Raw genomic sequence first — 17762 nt, 5'->3', positions numbered from 1 at the left:
TAGCATTTAGTCTTAATTTTATAATGTTTATCACAAAAATTTCAAATATTATTCCAATTAACCATTTATTAAATATTTTGAATCAACAATTGAGCTTTTTTTTTAATAATCCAAAGTCCATTAATCTGTGTAATTCGGATTTACATTAGCAGACCTATAAAAGGTAACACGCTCTTTAACTCAATATTTATAATTAAAAGATAAAGTATTCATGTCACCTTATCAAACCACCTCTCGTGAGCAGTAATTAAGCATGTATGTGATTGTTAAGACTTCTTTTCAAAATAATATAAGCAAATTAAAAGCATTGTAGCAAATATATAATGTGAACCATGTGTACATGCATGCTTGAAGTTGAAGATGACCCCTATTTAAGTCTGTGAGTAAAAAAATTCAAAAAAGAAAAAATAAATGAGAAAAAGACAAATATCCCACCCATCCAGAAAAAATAATTTTTTTTTTTTTAAGTATTGTGAGGGGATTCGAACTTAAATCTATTGTCATGTCGTATATGCACTTACCATTAGACTATATCTTAGTGTGCCAAAAAAATATTCTTAATTTGCTTATATTCAATGTGATATCATTAATTCAAGCCAAATATAATGGTGAAATTATTATACCATTGACTCAAATACCAAACTAATCGGTTTTGAGATTGATAATTATCTTTTCTCATAAATAACCTTAGAGAAATGACTAAGCTCTATCTAATCCCTTCAATAATTATTGATTGTTGATGATATAGCATAAGAAATAAAGTATTTGACTTTAAAACATCAAACAATTACTCAATTTATATTTAAATATAAAGTTTTTTAAAAATAAAAGATAATTTTTTGAAAGAAAAATATTCTTATTAAAAATATATGTTAGAAATTATTAAAATTTATTTTATATGGTAATTTAACTATAAAAGTCTTAAAATTATTTTTCTTAATAAATTTTAAAATAATAATTTTCAAAAAGGTAATTTAATTATTAATATCAAACAAACTCCCAATAATTTACTGATAGAATATTCACCTGGTAAGTAAGAAATTCAATCTTCATAACATTCATAAAAAAAATTAACAGTAGTTTATATATTTATATTTTTCTGCACAGCCAAACAAGCTATTATGAGTGATAATATAATATTATTATAATAAAAATGAGTTAATTATAAATCAAAATGTATAAGAGAGCATATCATTTATAAAAGAATAATAATCAACGTGACGAAGTGTATGATTGATATTGAAAAATCCAACTTCAGAAATATGATAAATCTTTCTTAAATTTAAGAGTGTTACAAAATTTAACGTATTAGTTTTGAGGGTGAATTTAACATTTAACCACAACTGTAAATTATGCAGTATTGCATATTAGTTGAACTTGTTGTCATAACACCTGATCAAATTAAAGAATAAAATCACTTTTACAAAGCAATACTTTAGTTTTATTATCTTTTTGGTTATTAACTCCTTTATTTAGCTTTTAAATTGGTGATTTTTGTCTCTCATGCTTAGATCCAATTGCTCCAAATGTTCAATCATTCAGAAAGTAAAAAAGTCCAGAAGGTTTGGGGCCCACGTGCTAGTGTACATACAAGACAGCATGCATATTGCATGCCATAAGGTTCTAGTTCTAGGCAGAAAGTCCAAAGAGGGGAATCAAGAATTGCTTGCCCGGTTGGGCAAGTGTCTATGTTGGACTCTAGGCCCATTTACAGTCATAAAAATTAAAAATGTATTTAATTATTATTCCATTACTGCTTATCAAACGGTGATTAAAACTATATTTATTTACATTACATTATAACTTATTGAATGACATTAAGGGTATACCTTTTGCTTTTTTTATAAATTATTTTTTTTATGACGTGCATTTTACGTTGGTTATGCTCGTTATATGCTCATTTTTTATATTCATTTAATTTTTTATTTATATAATATTAAAATATAAATTCTTATTTAGACGGAGTCTTTAAAATACATTACACTTTATAGATACAGTAAATATTTATTTTTTTCTTATGTCAACGTACCGGTTCATATATTTTTTATTGTACATTAATTGCTTTCATTTTCTGTTTTTTAAAGAAAAATCAAATTGATTTATAAAAATCATCGCATAGCTTCTATTATAAATTTTATAATTAATTTACATGTTTTGTTAAAAATTTTCACTATAATCTCTTTTAGTAAATAAATATATTTTGACAATAAAATAAAAAACCAATCTAATAAATCAAATTAAATATTTATAAATAATAATAAATTTTCATTTTTACTTTTATTTTTTTAGCCAATTAAAATCATGAAAGCATTTAAAAAATTATTTATAAAATTATATTCTTTAATAAAAATAGGATTTGAATTATATAAGATTTGAATTATATACGATATCAATATAATTAATAAAATTCAAAATATTTAAAAATAATAATTTTTTTATCTTAATTTTTGGCCAACCAAATTAGAGTGTAATTTGTAATTAAAGAAATTTAATCATATCCTTTGTAAATCCAAATTTGAATCATCTAAATATATTCATTTAAAATAAATTCAAAAAAATATAAAAAATTTCAAACACCTCATATTTACATATAATATTTAAAATAATAACGTTAAAGCTAAATTATAAATTATAATAATGATAAATTATTGCAAATTATTAAATTATTATTAATAATTTACGTAATAGTATAACATAATATAATTAGATATAATAAGATACCAATAGTAAAAATTTAAAATTTTAAAATGCTTAATTACCTATATATATTTATCTATTAAAAAGTAAAAATAAATCCAATCAAATTATAAAAATATTATATATATTTTCAGATTAAAATTATTTAATTGATTACAATTAAAATTATTTTAAGATATCTGAAATTTCACAGGAATAATATCGACAATCCCATTATTGCTCCTCAATCTCATTTCTATTTTTATATATAATATAAATATTTGATCATGGAATGCATAAATTTAGAGATGATTGTGATGTCTAATTTTTTAGAAATTAATATAAACTACATAATAGAAGTAATACTAAAAATATGCACATAAAAACTATACTTTTAATATTAAACTGTGCATATAAATTAATTTTCTTCATAATATTTCTAATAATATATATATTTATAATTTATCTTAAAAAAAAACTACATTAAAATTTTATCCCACCATACAATAATATCATAACAAGGGATCTCAAGTGGGCAACGTTGGACTTTCAATATATTGATAAAAGATTTGATTAAAAATAGTATTATAGAATATTAGTTTTCAAGAAAACAAGAGTTAAAAGCACTCAAACTTATCGAGAAAAACTAAAATATATAGTAAACAAATACGGCTTTTTGTTTGAAAAGTTTGGCAATTCCACGAAAAACATGTGTTATTGCACGTGCGGATTATTCTTTAATAATAAATATTGCTTGATGGTATTCTTTTTTCCCTCACACGTTCATTTTTATTAATTTTATAGAATTAATTTATTAATTGTGAATAAAAGTTGTGAAGATAATAAATTAAGGCAAAGATATTTAAGACTGAGTTTTCCTTTCAACATTATTTTGTGGACGTTAGATCATATAATAATACTACCTTTTTTTAAGAAGATAAGTCGTGTTATAATGTACTACTACTTGCCTCCAAAACCAGTAAGATATTATTATTTTATGTCACAACATAATGTATGAATCTAGTGTTTATTGGATCTATCAATGAGTACAAATCGAGTGCATCTACAAATTTCCATCGAGGAATTTACTTAAATGCCACTAAATATACAAGTACTACTACTAATAGATTTGGCAACAAAATTCAAACGCCAACTTGATTTTGACATCAAGATCATATCTCATGCCATGCTGACAATATTCGGTGTTATACGATCTCTTCCATTAAATGTTAAATGTTGCTCTTCAGTGTGAGATGAGATGATAGAGATTTTTTTTTTTTAATCAGAGATCTCGACTTTAAATCCTAAATATGAAGCCCTTTAAACATTCGAGAGGGAACGTTTTACCTACTTTTATAGACCTATTTAGCGAGAAATCGGATTGATAGCGGTAGTGGACTTCGAACAATGATCTCTCTATCACTAAATGTAATAATTATATTATTGTAAATAAAAGTATGAATACTTTTCACCAATAAATGATAAATAAAATAATAATATATAGTAATAATCTTTAAAAGTAAAAGTTAATTATAAATTAGGTACATGAACAGTAAAATATATCTAACATTAAGAATTACAAAAATTTTAAAATAAAGAACTTTTCGAAAACAAAAATATTAGAAAAAAAATTATGAAAATACTAGAAGCGAAACAGTCAATTTTGAAAATCTAATGGAAAGGAAGGGCAATTGATTAATACCACACTTCTTTATTAAATATCAAGATTCATGCTATTCAACTGGTGAATCCCATGCTTTAGTCGCGCTATCTCTGGCACGTGACTAGCTGTCCATTTATATCGCCCCGGAGCTTTTTACTTTTCCTTACGTGGCCGTATAATTAGCTGAGACGAGGCGAATAATCACGATAAAGCGCCAATCTTTCGGTTTATTTTCGCTCTTAATTTCAATAGTCATTCACTGAATCAGCAAAAACCATACAGTATTAAGCGGCCATTCCTGAGTTTCAGAACTTCTTTAGTTTAGTTACAGAAGTTTCTTGTTAAGAATTAGATTGTATATTCCTTTCACCGGAGTCTGAATCTAGGTAAATTGATTGATCGATTAATTCTTATTTTTTGTTTGGTTTGCCGGGAAAATAAAATGTTTTGGAAGAAAGGAAGAACAAATCAATTAGAATGTTATAAGTTTTGATTGACTTACATACACTGTAACTTCTGTTGACAGAGTATTTGAATTTGGTATTCATGAATCTTGTTAGAATTTCTAGTTGTTGTTTAGTTGTCTTAATTATTCTTTGGTTTTTCTTATTGTTTAATATTGGAATTTCTTCAAGGTGAAGTAGTGAATCAAGGAACATGAATAACACTATAGGCCACAAATTGTTGCAACAGAGTTTGGTTCGTCCTCCGGTTCTAGAACATCGAAGCAAGCTTAATTCTTCTGGCATTCCTGCTAACTATTTATTCCAATCTGCTCAAGGAGTGGCGCCACCGCAAATACGGAGGTCGCCGATTTCATCGAGCTTTTATGGAAAGAGTTTAAAAGTGCGGAAATCAAAATTAGCCGTTGCGACTCGTCCTGCTACGGTCACTCCACGTGCTGTGTTAGCTATGGATCCTGCAGCCGAGGTAATTTTTTAAAAATGCTTATTATTGATAGTTTTTAATTTGGAATTTTAATGATTGTGCGTGAGAGAGACGATAAGAGTGCTAGTATTTTCAGAATTTAATTGTGTTTTACCTTATATGAAATGGATTTTTATATAACTTTTGTGAGCTGCAATTTCAATTTCATTGCTAAACAACCCCGAGAAGAGCAGAAAATTGATGAATTAGGATATTTTGAAAGTTAGGAATATAGATGAGAAACATCAAATATTAAGTGTTAAACGTTATCTGCTTAAAATAAAATGATGACCGTAGACATTTAGAAAGATTTTTTTCATCAGAGTCAGACAGATCACAGATGTTATCTTATTGAATGAACTGGGCCATGATTTATTTGCTTAGAATGGGGAACGGAATGCAATTCTTGGAATAAGATTTAATTTTCTGTTTTGATTTATAAAGAATACAAATTTTGTATTGTATTTTTATATTTGAATAGTTTGAATTTTATCTGGAAATTTTTATTTTATTTTTTAAAATATAATTCTTAATACAACCATTAAATTTACAGAGTTTATTTAAACTCTGGAACAAGATTTTTTGGACTTAGACATCCATTTCCATTTCCATTCCATTTTCAATATAAACCAAATATGTGCGAAATATTTTGCATTATCTATTGGTATCTTCTTGTTTTGTTCCTTTGCACTATCTTGATCATGAATGTCATTTTGTGGCTTTGTTTACCTTAAGTTTTCTCGGAAAGCATTGGAGTAATATTGCCTCTTGGACTTACATTTCTGTGCCTAAGAATGTAATAATCTAGTGAGGGAGAGGATGATTCATATGCATACTACTTGTTCTGCACACTACGTGGTTCTAATAAAATACTTTCCTTGCTGCAGCTTGTAGGAAAATTCAACCTTGATGGAAATGTTGAATTGCAGGTATAATATCGTTTACCCTTGACAAATGAATGATGCTTCAATGATTTATTCCAACTGTTGGTATTTTAGCTTATTGTAAATCTGCTATAGGCAGAAGCTGTACTTACATGAGTTTCTTCTTTCTAACTGAGCAGGTTTCTGTTAACCATCCTACTGTTGGTTCTCCCACACAAGTAAATATTCAGATAAACTATAGTAGTGACTCTTTACTCCTACACTGGGGTGGTAAACATGACAGGAAGGAGTAAGTCCGACTTTGGTAGCAAGTGCCACATATCTATATTATGATTTATTCTATTTTTTGATTGATGCTACTTGGGGCATCTGTCTTTCTTGCTTATGCTGCTTTTCATATTTTCAGAAACTGGGTACTTCCCTCTTGTCGCCCAGATGGAACCAAAAATTACAAGAACAGAGCACTTAGGAGTCCTTTTGTCAAGGTGGGTGCCAAAGAGTGGAACATGCTGTTTCGTTAATTGTCCTTCATTCAAACAAATAATAAAACAAAAGGTTTGACATATATAAATGAATAATTAACTGGTTGTCATTTTATGCATTGTTTTTCTGTAGTCGGGTCCCAATTCTCACCTCAAAATAGATATTGAAGATCCTGAAATACAAGGCTTAGAATTTCTCATATTTGATGAAGCCCGGAATAAATGGTGAGCTTCTGTTACTAACTTTTTTTCTAGGGCTATACATCTTATACAGCTCAGAACTGATGTGCTATATCTATCCTCCCCCCAAATGTTTCTCCTTACAGGTTTAAGAATAATGGCAAGAACTTTCATATTAAGTTACCTACAAGAGAGAATGTAATGATTCCAAACATCTCGGTTCCAGAAGACCTTGTACAAGTTCAAGCATATCTGAGGTGGGAAAGAAAGGGTAAACAAATGTATACCCCTGAACAAGAGAAGGTAAATAGCGAGATTGTGATGCTAAACGTTATATATTTGTTCCTCTTTCTAAACATCAGTCTTAATAGGACAATAGTAGGAGAAAACGTGGTTTTCATTTGTGGATGGATAGAAACACTAATTGCAGTTTCGTTTCTTTTATTATGCTTGTAAATTGCAGTTCTATCTTTTGGAATTTATGCTATTGTCTACCTGTGACAAATAATTTTTTCTTATCATAGCAAGAATATGAAGCTGCACGTGTTGAGCTATTGGAGGAAGTAGCAAGGGGCATTTCTGTTGAGGACCTTCGAGCAAGGCTGACCAACAAAAATGATAGAAATGAAATTAAGGAACCATTAACAAAAAGTAAGATACCTGATGATCTAGTACAGATTCAATCTTATATTAGATGGGAAAAAGCTGGGAAACCCAATTATTCTCCAGAGCAGCAACAGGTAAATTTACTTTCTACTTTGCCTGTTAGATTCTCTGATGTTTCTTGTTAATTACTGATGCTGGAGGGAGTGAACATTATTAGTTGCCCACTTGTAGTTTTGCATGAGTATTGAGATTGTTAGAAAATGCAATTACTTTGATATTCATTGGCACAATTTTGCTTGAGATATTGCTCATACATTAACATTCATTAATGGATTTTTGCTTTTATAGAGGGAGTTTGAGGAAGCAAGACAAGAATTGCAAAAAGAACTGGAAAGAGGTGTCTCTCTTGATGACATAAGGAAGAAGATTACAAAAGGAGAAGTCCAGACCAAGGTTTCAAAGCAGCCGCTGCAAAAAGGATATTTTAGCACTGAAAGGATTCAGCGTAAACAGAGGGACTTAGCACAGGTTATCACCAAATATGCTACTACATCTGCAGTGGAAGAAGTTTCAGTGGAACCAAAGGCCTTGACGGCAATTGAGCTTTTTGCAAAGGCAAAGGAAGTACTTGATGGTGGTGCTGTTCTGAACAAGAAGATCTTCAAGCTTGGTGATGCAGAACTTTTGGTGAGAATCGGATAAAGATTTATTATTGATGAACATCTTGCTTCCTAAGAACTACAAGGTTTTTTTTCCTGCACGAGTTATTCTAACTTTAATGCTTCTTTCACATTTGTTAGGTACTTGTGACCAAGCCTGCTGGTAAGACAAAGGTTTATGTTGCCACTGATTTCAAAGATCCAGTCACTCTTCACTGGGCTTTATCTAGAAAGAGTGGAGAGTGGTTGGTAAGTTTCTATGGAACTGTTAATTTCAAGATGGTTTGGTCTTTTGAATTAGAAGCATCATTTTCCTCCATTATTAAGTTACTGGCAGCATTTTTATTAATTGTCTTGCAAATGTATGTATATTTGCAGGCACCACCGTCAAGTGTGTTGCCTCTTGGTTCAGTTGCTCTAGATGACGCTGCTGAAACCCAACTTGCAAATATTTCTTCCGCTGAACTTCCTCACCAGGTATGTAAATTCAATTCAATGTCATTGCATGTTCTATGGGGCTCCAGAACCCACCCTCTCAATTTATCATGTCACTAGAATTTTCTCAATTTAATTTTCAGCTCCAATCCATTGAAATGGAGATCGAAGAAGATATATTTGTAGGGATGCCTTTCGTGCTTTTGTCTAATGGAAATTGGATAAAGAATAGAAACTCAGACTTTTATATTGAATTCCGCGGTGGATCTAAGCCAGTCCAAAAGGTTCCTATCAGTTTGGTATTCAGCAAGAATTTACTGTTTTCTACTTTTTCTTTCATCGCCTTTCTGCATTAATTAACTGAACTATTCTCAATGAAAAGGATGCTGCTGATGGAAAAGGTACAGCCAAAGTGCTGTTGGATAAAATTGCAGAGATGGAGAGTGAGGCACAGAAGTCCTTCATGCACCGGTCAGTAATCTGTCCATAATTCTCTGTGTTACCAAGCGTTACTGACTTGACAGGACCTCTCATTTCTCATGATATTTTTTGGAAGTTTCCATAATATGAATATGTAACAGTTTTTGCACAGAATTTGGCTTCATCCCAAATGTTCATTCTGTATTGCATTCATGTGTCACGTACTTGTGTATGGTGTTAATACTATATGTGCGTGTGATTGTGGAAGTGATCCAGAGGATCATTTACGTTGCGTTCAGTAGCTAGGGACTCATAGTCTCTAGTTTTATTGTTATTTAGGATCATATGGCAGTTAGCAATTCCCAGAACTGTGGCTTAGATTCTTGCCAAATGGAAGCAAAAAAAGGAAGTAAAGCTTGCAATGGCATGAAGAGTATTCCAATTGTGCCACATGGTGCATTTTGTGTGATAACGGACTCAAGTTTGAAACTGTACAGCTTTTATGCTCTGAACTCTCTTTGCGATCTCTGTCTTAGATGCTTCTATTATGTTTTTGTTCCCCTTCCCAGCAATACTATGAGTGCACCGTTTACATTCATGGGAAAGTGAGGAAAATCAAAATCTATCTGCTTTAAGTTTTTCCTGTCCTTAACCCTGTTGAAATGTTGAAAGTAACTAGTAGTTCTATACAAATAATCACCGTATAATTATTCTCTTCTGTTTTACTTCTGAACTTGTTTTCCTACAAGTAGGCATATGTCGTTTGGCTTTATATGTCCGCCCAAGTTAATCCAAGAGATCAGTAACTACGACGCAGCATGCACTCGCCTTAACCTTCCCTCTAGGATGGATTACGCTTGTTCTTAATCAGTTAGCTCATTTATGATGGTTGAATTTCCCTCTTGCTGTGATAGCAAAATGGTTTACATTGTTTAATAAAAAATTTATGTGCACATTGACAAATACGTTCAATGTAGAATTGGTAACAGTCTAATTCTAGGTGCAAAAAGTTGGCGATGATGAAGATGAAGTTAATACTTCTTTTACTTTATTTATTTTTCCCCAACTACTATTTGTAAGCTGATAAGAAAAAGGTAGACCCAAACTTTTTTTTTTTTATTTTCCAACTGTTTCAGAAAAAATTTTTGAAGTTTCATGAGACTTTTGGGTACCTTTTTGTGAACTTTATTATTTTAATAACTGTGAAGTTCTTCTTTCTCCCTCTCTGTTAACTCTTTCATCATGATGGTTGTCACAATTTTACTCTGGTCGATTAAAGTTTATGCTGCATAAATTTATTGATTTGATGTCAGGGCTCATCTGGATTTTGGAAAATATCTTATTTTATGATTGGTCTAGAAGTAATTGGTATTCTTCTTTCTTCAGATTTAATATTGCAGCAGATTTGATGGAGACAGCAAAGGATGCTGGTGAATTGGGTCTTGCAGGGATCTTAGTTTGGATGAGGTTTATGGCCACAAGGCAACTTATTTGGAACAAAAACTACAATGTCAAACCACGGTAAACTGGGATATTAATTTTCTTGAAATCATTATGGGTCATTCAAACATTTGAGATGTGAAATTTCTTGCTTTTTCCAATTCTTGGAAAACATGACCGTAAAGTAATTCAACCTGTCCAATAGTGGGTTCTCTGTGATGCTTTCTTGGACTGAAAAAGTTATGATTTTATAGTTATTCATTATTATAACTACTCATGATAATTCTTCACATGCAAATATGTTTCTTCTTTCATTGGTTGCAGTGAGATCAGTAAGGCACAGGATAGGCTGACAGATTTACTCCAGAATATTTACACAAGTCAGCCACAGTATCGGGAGCTTTTGCGGATGATTCTGTCTACTGTTGGCAGAGGAGGTGAAGGTGATGTGGGACAGCGTATTCGGGATGAAATCCTGGTTATCCAGGTCAATGATTAAGCTTGTCTTTATCGCCTAGTGCTCACAGTTACGATTTCCTTTGTGTTGGAATTTTAACATTTGAATAATATGAGTGAGTATTCATTGATTCTAGAGAAACAATGATTGCAAAGGTGGAATGATGGAGGAATGGCATCAGAAGCTGCATAATAACACAAGTCCTGATGATGTCATAATCTGCCAGGTATTGAAACTATAAATTTGGAAATTTAAATTAAATGATTTTCACAATCTAAAAGCTTCATAAGTACTTTTTCCTGCAGGCATTAATGGATTACATTAAAAGTGACTTAGACATCAGTGTATACTGGAAAACTTTGAATGAAAATGGAATAACGAAAGAACGACTTTTAAGCTATGATCGTGCTATCCATTCTGAGCCGAACTTTAGAAGAGATCAAAAGGATGGTCTTTTGCGTGATCTTGGAAATTATATGAGAACTTTGAAGGTTGGTTATCTAAACCATTAAGTACAAGTTTGATGATTTTCTCAGTTTCTACATAAATTTCTGTTAAACTTGAAATTGTAGTTAACCTGTGGCACAATACATAAATTCACCCGTATACTTTTCATGAAAAACCTTGTGGCCCATTAAACACTTCAACTTATTGTATCTTCTAAACACTTTGGTTGACCCATTGAACCCCTCAACTTGTAAGATTAGATCGATTAAACACTTGTTGGATTTTTAAGAAATGTAAATATTATCATTTCAAAAGTTATATTAACCATATACCAAATCAATATTTTGCATATCAAGGCCAAAAACCTTAAAAAATGTTGTGTTTAGTGTAAAGAGGTGTGAGATTATTACAAAAATTGAAATTTAGGGTGCCACAAGGTTGTTTTTAAAATTCAAAATGCCAAAAAGGTTTTTTTGTCAAAGTTCAACAGTTAAATTATGTATTCAGCCATTAACTTGTTCACAGTTGTATTCTATATCTTTATATTTAAGCATTCTGTGAAACATATGCATGTATTCTTTAGAAAATGGAACTTTGTGCTTACTATGATATAATTCGTCTTATCAATCTATTTATGTATTTTAAATAGTGTGAAGAAACCATATGCTTCATGTATATGCATATATACATAGCTCACATATTTTAACATGCAATATCAATCATGATTATGTGGAAATAGTAGTAATGAAACGTTCTCTTTTTGTTTATGGTTCCTCAGATCAAATGATTTCTTCTGGTGTTGGTTGAAATTCCTTTAATATTCATTATCAGCTTCAAAATGTTGATTTTATTCCAATTTGATTGTAGGCTGTACATTCAGGTGCAGATCTTGAGTCTGCTATTGCAAATTGTATGGGCTACAGAGCTGAGGTAGTGCCCTGTCCTGGCTGAAGTTTTCCACTCGATTGTTTTCTCCTATGATGTTAAAAGATTTTTTTTTTATTCCCAATTCTCTTCAGGGTCAAGGGTTCATGGTTGGAGTGCAGATAAATCCCATTTCAGGCTTGCCATCTGGATTTCCAGTAATGTTTTCAACTTTATTTCCTTGTGTATTTGTTGGTTAGAGAGAATTATTGAAACCCAGCTGTGTATACTCTGTATCTTTTCGATCAGGAATTGCTTCAGTTTGTTCTGAAACATATTGAAGATAGAAATGTTGAAGCACTTCTTGAGGTACTGGCAAATTTAAGTATCGCCGAGTCAGAAGTGATATTACTGTTTGCAAATGTAGTCTAACATTTACCAATTGTTGTTAATTTTTGAAATGCAGGGTTTGCTGGAAGCTCGTCAGGAGCTTAGGCCACTGCTGTTTAAGCCTAAGGATCGCCTTAAGGATCTTTTATTTTTGGATATTGCTCTTGATTCTGCTGTCAGGACAGCCATCGAGAGAGGTTATGAGGAATTAAATGATGCAGGGCCAGAGGTAAATTTGTCATCAACAATTATAAGATTTTTTGATGTTATTCTTGATCAATTATTGTCTTAATTTTTCTTAATGTCTTTTTTTAGTTTCATCTCTGACCTATATATTCTTGTTGTTCATTTTGCAGAAAATTATGCATTTCATCACTCTGGTTCTTGAAAATCTTGCACTTTCATCGGATAACAATGAAGATCTTATCAATTGCATGAAGGTAGAGTTGAATTTTAATAATCTTTGATGCCTCAGCTGTAGTGTTTACCTTTTGTTGAACATCTTACTATGTCTGTCCATATGATTTGTCATTTCCAGTGTTCTTTGATAAATAGGCCACTTCCCGTGGTCTTTAATATTTCTTTCCTTGTGCAGGGATGGAATCGTGCTTTAAGTATGTCCAACAGTAAAAGTGATCACTGGGCATTGTATGCGAAATCAGTACTTGACAGAACTCGCCTTGCCCTAGCTAGCAAGGCTGAGTGGTATCAGCAAGTTTTGCAACCCTCAGCAGAGTATCTTGGATCACGGCTTTGTGTGGACCAGTGGGCTGTATGTTTTTAATTATCTTAACTCAAAATTCTTTTCTTTAATTGTGTATAAACTATTTTGGACTTTATGCTATTCTCAATTGATTATAGGTGAACATATTCACAGAAGAAATTATTCGTGCTGGATCAGCTGCGGCTTTGTCCTCACTTCTCAATCGACTTGATCCAGTTCTTCGGAAGACTGCTCATCTTGGAAAGTAGGTGCAGTATTCATTATCTCGAGTATTAATGGGATAGAGTTCTAACTAATATAAATAAAGGATAGTATAAAAGGGGACCTAAATAATGGGATTTCTTAGCACTGTATGCCACTTAAAAATTTGGTTGGCCTGAAACAGTTGGCAGGTTATTAGTCCAGTTGAAGCTGCTGGGTACGTTGTTGTTGTGGATGAGTTACTCACAGTACAGAATAAATCTTATGACCGCCCCACGATTTTAGTGGCAAGACGAGTAACAGGAGAAGAAGAAATTCCAGATGGTGCAGTTGCAGTTCTGACACCAGACATGCCAGATGTCCTATCCCATGTTTCTGTGCGAGCAAGAAATAGCAAGGTAGTTACATGCTATATTGTGATTATTTCTCTAAATAATGGATGGGTAACTGTTGAGATGTGCATGTTGATAACGACAGGTTTGCTTTGCCACATGCTTTGATCACAACATTCTGGACAAAATCCGTGCAAATGAAGGGAAATTGTTATCCCTGAAACCCACATCGGCAGATGTAGTCTATAGGTAACCCTGACTTATTTTTTCTTGGGATGCCTGTCTTTGTGTCTCATGGTTTGCAATTCAATAAATGCTTCTGACCCTCAAAGAAATTGCAGATTTGAAATTCAATCTTTTTCGTGTTAAATTTCAGTGAACTAAAAGAGGGTGAGATAGCATCAAGTTCAACCAACTTGAAAGAAGTTGGTTCTTCACCTATAAAGCTGGTCAAGAAGGAGTTCTGTGGCAGGTATGCCATATCATCTGAGGAGTTCACCAGTGAAATGGTAAGGAAAAATGGTATCCAAAATTATGTTTTAGGATATCTTTCTTTCCCAACTTTTCGTTTTTCTTTTCTATTTTTTTGGGTGCTTTAATAGATAAAAAAAAACATTCTCAATATCAATTACTGAATCGGTATGCTTTGCCTGATGATCATTTCCTTAGGTTGGTGCGAAATCTCGCAATATCTCACATCTAAAAGGAAAAGTCCCATCATGGATTGGGATTCCTACATCGGTTGCATTACCTTTTGGAGTTTTCGAGAAGGTTCTTTCAGATGGTTCAAATCAGGTAATCTATCTTGAAATTTCCAGTTGCTCTAATGCATTTTTAGTTTCCTGTGAAGCAACAATTTTTTACCATATGCTAATTCAGAATGTTTTAATATTTCCAAGATGATGTGATTTGTTGTTTGTTATAGGCTGATAGCTAACCAATTCAAATTTGACTGGTGGGGTGTTTCTTTAATTAGTTTTTTCCATTTTATTTTATTTTATTTCTTATTTCTTATATCTGTCCAATTGTAGTGGTTATGCCATATGAGGATAAATTCTTCTTGGAAAGATTTAAGTAACTAAATAGGAATGGGTTAATCGGACACTGTATAGGAACCGGGTAGACCTAATAAGCCTAACATAGAGCCAGGAAGTCAATGTGTGAGATGCACATTTTACACTTTTTTTTTTTTCATTATACTGTACAGATTTGTTATCTTGACAAGCACTTCTTGATGATAATTGGTAAGTGTTTCCCATAAAGTATCATGTAAAAGTGAGCAAACATTTTTTGATGCTTGGATCTTATGCTTCAAAGTATTTTCTAGGAAAATATGTAGCTTATTTGCAAGATCAACTACCCTCAATATGTAGCTTGGCTGATTTGAGTCGTGCTAGTTGTCAGCAACTTCTCATATTTTGATTAGGACAATCAACTCTCATGAAATTAGTGAAAGTTTTTATACCAGAAACTTTAGTTTTTTTTGACATGGCTTTTGCTGAATGCATGTGACAGTGTACATTTTGGGATCTAAGGTTTCACCCTAGTAATTGTTCTGGGTATTCTTGTCTGACAAGTTCCCTCTTCCACCTCCACCATTTTCCTTGCTTGGCAGGAAGTGGCTAAGAAGTTGCAACAGTTGAAGAAAAAGTTAGGAGAGGAAGACTTTAGTGCTCTTGCGGAGATTCATAAGACAGTTTTACAGCTAACAGCACCACCTCAGTTGGTATGTTCTTTCTACTGATAACAATGGATATACATTTCACCTAACATGTATGACCTGCTTTGATATCATCTATGAAACGTATTTCTTACTAGCTTAACCTAAAATTTCCTAGGAATATTCGCATAATTTATTTTGAAGAGATGCAATTTTCTAAAAGAAAGCCTTTTGCAATTAACTTTGTGTTCTCTAGCTCCCTTGCTCTATCCTCTTTCCTTCCAAGATATCGACCACACACAACAGGTTTGGTTCAACTTGCAGGTGTTTTTATGTGCCTATTTAGTGAGGCTGTCTTTTTGTGATACCACCCATAGAACAAAGTTGTTTCTGAACATTTTATTTTTATTGGTAAATATGAAATGGAAGTCAAATGAAATGGAAATACACCAGGGCTTCAATTGGGGTTGGTTCAATTTAGAAATGATAGTTAATAGGCAATCTTTAATTTCAGGTGCAAGAGCTGAAGACAAAAATGAAAAGTTCTGGCATGCCTTGGCCTGGAGATGAAGGTGAACAGCGGTGGCAGCAAGCATGGATGGCTATAAAGAAGGTACACTGCTTTACCAGAGTGGAGCATCTCAAATAATGACCATCACTTTGATTGCCTCACCAGTTTGTTTTTATCCATATGTCTTTATAACAAGTGAGAGTTATTCCTCTACTTTAATCACGTTACTACAATTAGCATCATGATTCTGCCATACTAAGATCCTTCTAGAGATCCAAATATTCAAAAGTATAGTTAGTATCTCCTTGCTCCTGTCGTGTGTGCTTTTCTTGTTCTTTGCCTTGAGAAGCTCTGACCATGATTGTTCTTTGCAAAGTTCTTGGAAATTTAAGTTCCTTTTTGTGCATGATAATGATATTTGACATATTTCCATATCAGGTCTGGGCTTCGAAATGGAATGAGAGAGCATACTTCAGCACAAGGAAAGTAAAGTTAGACCATGATTACCTCTGCATGGCTGTCCTGGTACAGGAGATAATAAATGCCGACTATGCATTTGTTATCCACACAACCAATCCATCTTCAGGAGATTCATCAGAGATATATGCTGAGGTATTTTATTTCTGATGTGCTTTTTACACTTCCCTAATGAAAGGAATTGATTTTCCAATCTATGCTACTATAGGTAGTGAAGGGACTCGGGGAAACTCTAGTAGGAGCCTATCCTGGTCGTGCTCTGAGTTTTGTCTGCAAGAAAAAAGATCTGAACTCTCCTCAGGTAAACATCTTTCTATTAATTACTAGGGGAAGGATGAAATCTTAAAAAAAAAAAAGAAATTGCTTATTCTCTTCTTATTCCTTCAAGTCATTGTATATGTAACAGTAGCTATTTCATTTCTCAAATTTCTGGGTAAAGCAAAAATTCCGAGTCAACCTGCAGTCCCATCATTTATAATATTTTACGAATATGCTACCGTTGGGGCTAATAATCTTTGGCATTTTCAGTTATCAGGTTATCCAAGTAAACCCATTGGCCTCTTTATAAGACGTTCTATCATCTTCAGATCTGACTCCAACGGTGAAGATCTAGAAGGTTATGCTGGTGCAGGCCTTTACGATAGGTAAACTCTTTTACAACTGGCAGGAAATTTTGTGAAACTTTGCTATATCGGTTACAATCTGCATTTCTTTATATAAATGAATTTGAAGTATAGAATTTATTTATAAATGATAGAATTATGATTTAATCATATTGAGTTTCATAAAGTTGAATTACCCAAATTATAGTTTGTGGCTCCTGAAAACCATATCAAATTGATCTAGAAGCAATCTACTATGCAGTGTTCCAATGGATGAAGAAGAACAAGTTGTGCTTGATTACTCGACTGATCCATTGATCACTGACGGCAACTTTCGACAAAAAATACTCTCTGACATTGCTCGTGCAGGAAGTGTAATTGAGGAGCTCTATGGATCTCCACAAGACATTGAAGGCGTGATAAGGGATGGTAAATTATATGTGGTTCAGACAAGACCACAGATGTAATATTCATATTTCTTTTCTTTTATCTCCTTCGAATTTTGCCCAATTGGCATATTCCATTTTATATAGATGAGAAAATCATAGAGAGGACAACTGATTAAAAAGAGAAGATACGAATAAGTTGCAATTGAAAAATATTAATAATTTATAATTTAATTTGTTTTTACATTGGACTTTTCCATTGCCGTGTTATTAGAGCTTAGACGACCTTTTTATTTATAGTTTTTTTTGGCTTCATTTTATTCAAAAATGTAAAAAATA

General features: G+C 32.3%; 1 protein-coding gene across 2 annotated transcripts; it reads left to right on the top strand.

The window, feature by feature from the left end:
* The first annotated feature begins 4446 nt into the window (after nucleotides 1-4446).
* SEX1 (Pyruvate phosphate dikinase, PEP/pyruvate binding domain-containing protein) lies at nucleotides 4447-17680 on the top strand. Of its 2 annotated transcripts, none has more exons than XM_012230058.4 (34): nucleotides 4447-4725; nucleotides 4975-5269; nucleotides 6154-6195; nucleotides 6330-6439; nucleotides 6557-6635; nucleotides 6766-6857; nucleotides 6959-7115; nucleotides 7337-7552; nucleotides 7767-8105; nucleotides 8219-8326; nucleotides 8456-8554; nucleotides 8656-8796; nucleotides 8895-8983; nucleotides 10319-10453; nucleotides 10697-10859; nucleotides 10966-11055; nucleotides 11135-11320; nucleotides 12144-12206; nucleotides 12296-12358; nucleotides 12450-12509; nucleotides 12607-12759; nucleotides 12887-12970; nucleotides 13126-13302; nucleotides 13392-13498; nucleotides 13640-13853; nucleotides 13933-14036; nucleotides 14164-14296; nucleotides 14457-14582; nucleotides 15403-15513; nucleotides 15962-16060; nucleotides 16397-16570; nucleotides 16644-16736; nucleotides 16964-17079; nucleotides 17300-17680. In XM_012230058.4, the coding sequence occupies exons 2-34, from the start codon at nucleotides 4997-4999 to the stop codon at nucleotides 17502-17504; spliced, it is 4401 nt and encodes a 1466-aa protein (XP_012085448.1). In that variant the 5' UTR covers nucleotides 4447-4725; nucleotides 4975-4996; the 3' UTR covers nucleotides 17505-17680. The 2 variants fall into 2 exon arrangements, with proteins under 2 accessions (XP_012085448.1, XP_020539096.1); XM_020683437.3 differs by having other exon boundaries at nucleotides 8656-8811.
* Nucleotides 17681-17762: the final 82 nt, after the last annotated feature.

The sequence above is a fragment of the Jatropha curcas genome, chromosome 3, assembly GCF_041381405.1.
Source record: "Jatropha curcas cultivar XTBG-Jc1 chromosome 3, XTBG_Jcur_1.0, whole genome shotgun sequence".
Classification (NCBI taxonomy): Eukaryota; Viridiplantae; Streptophyta; class Magnoliopsida; order Malpighiales; family Euphorbiaceae; genus Jatropha; species Jatropha curcas.
The sequence above is the reverse complement of the archived record's forward strand: the minus strand, read 5'-3'. Positions and strand labels throughout refer to the sequence as shown.

Excerpts from the sequence above, each read along its gene's own strand:
- SEX1 (XM_020683437.3), top strand. The coding sequence starts at position 4,997 with ATGAATAACACTATAGGCCACAAATTGTTGCAACAGAGTTTGGTTCGT. Across the intron at positions 6,636-6,765 it reads TTAGGAGTCCTTTTGTCAAG|TCGGGTCCCAATTCTCACCT; the intron begins GTGGGTGCCAAA and ends GTTTTTCTGTAG. Across the intron at positions 15,514-15,961 it reads TAACAGCACCACCTCAGTTG|GTGCAAGAGCTGAAGACAAA; the intron begins GTATGTTCTTTC and ends CTTTAATTTCAG.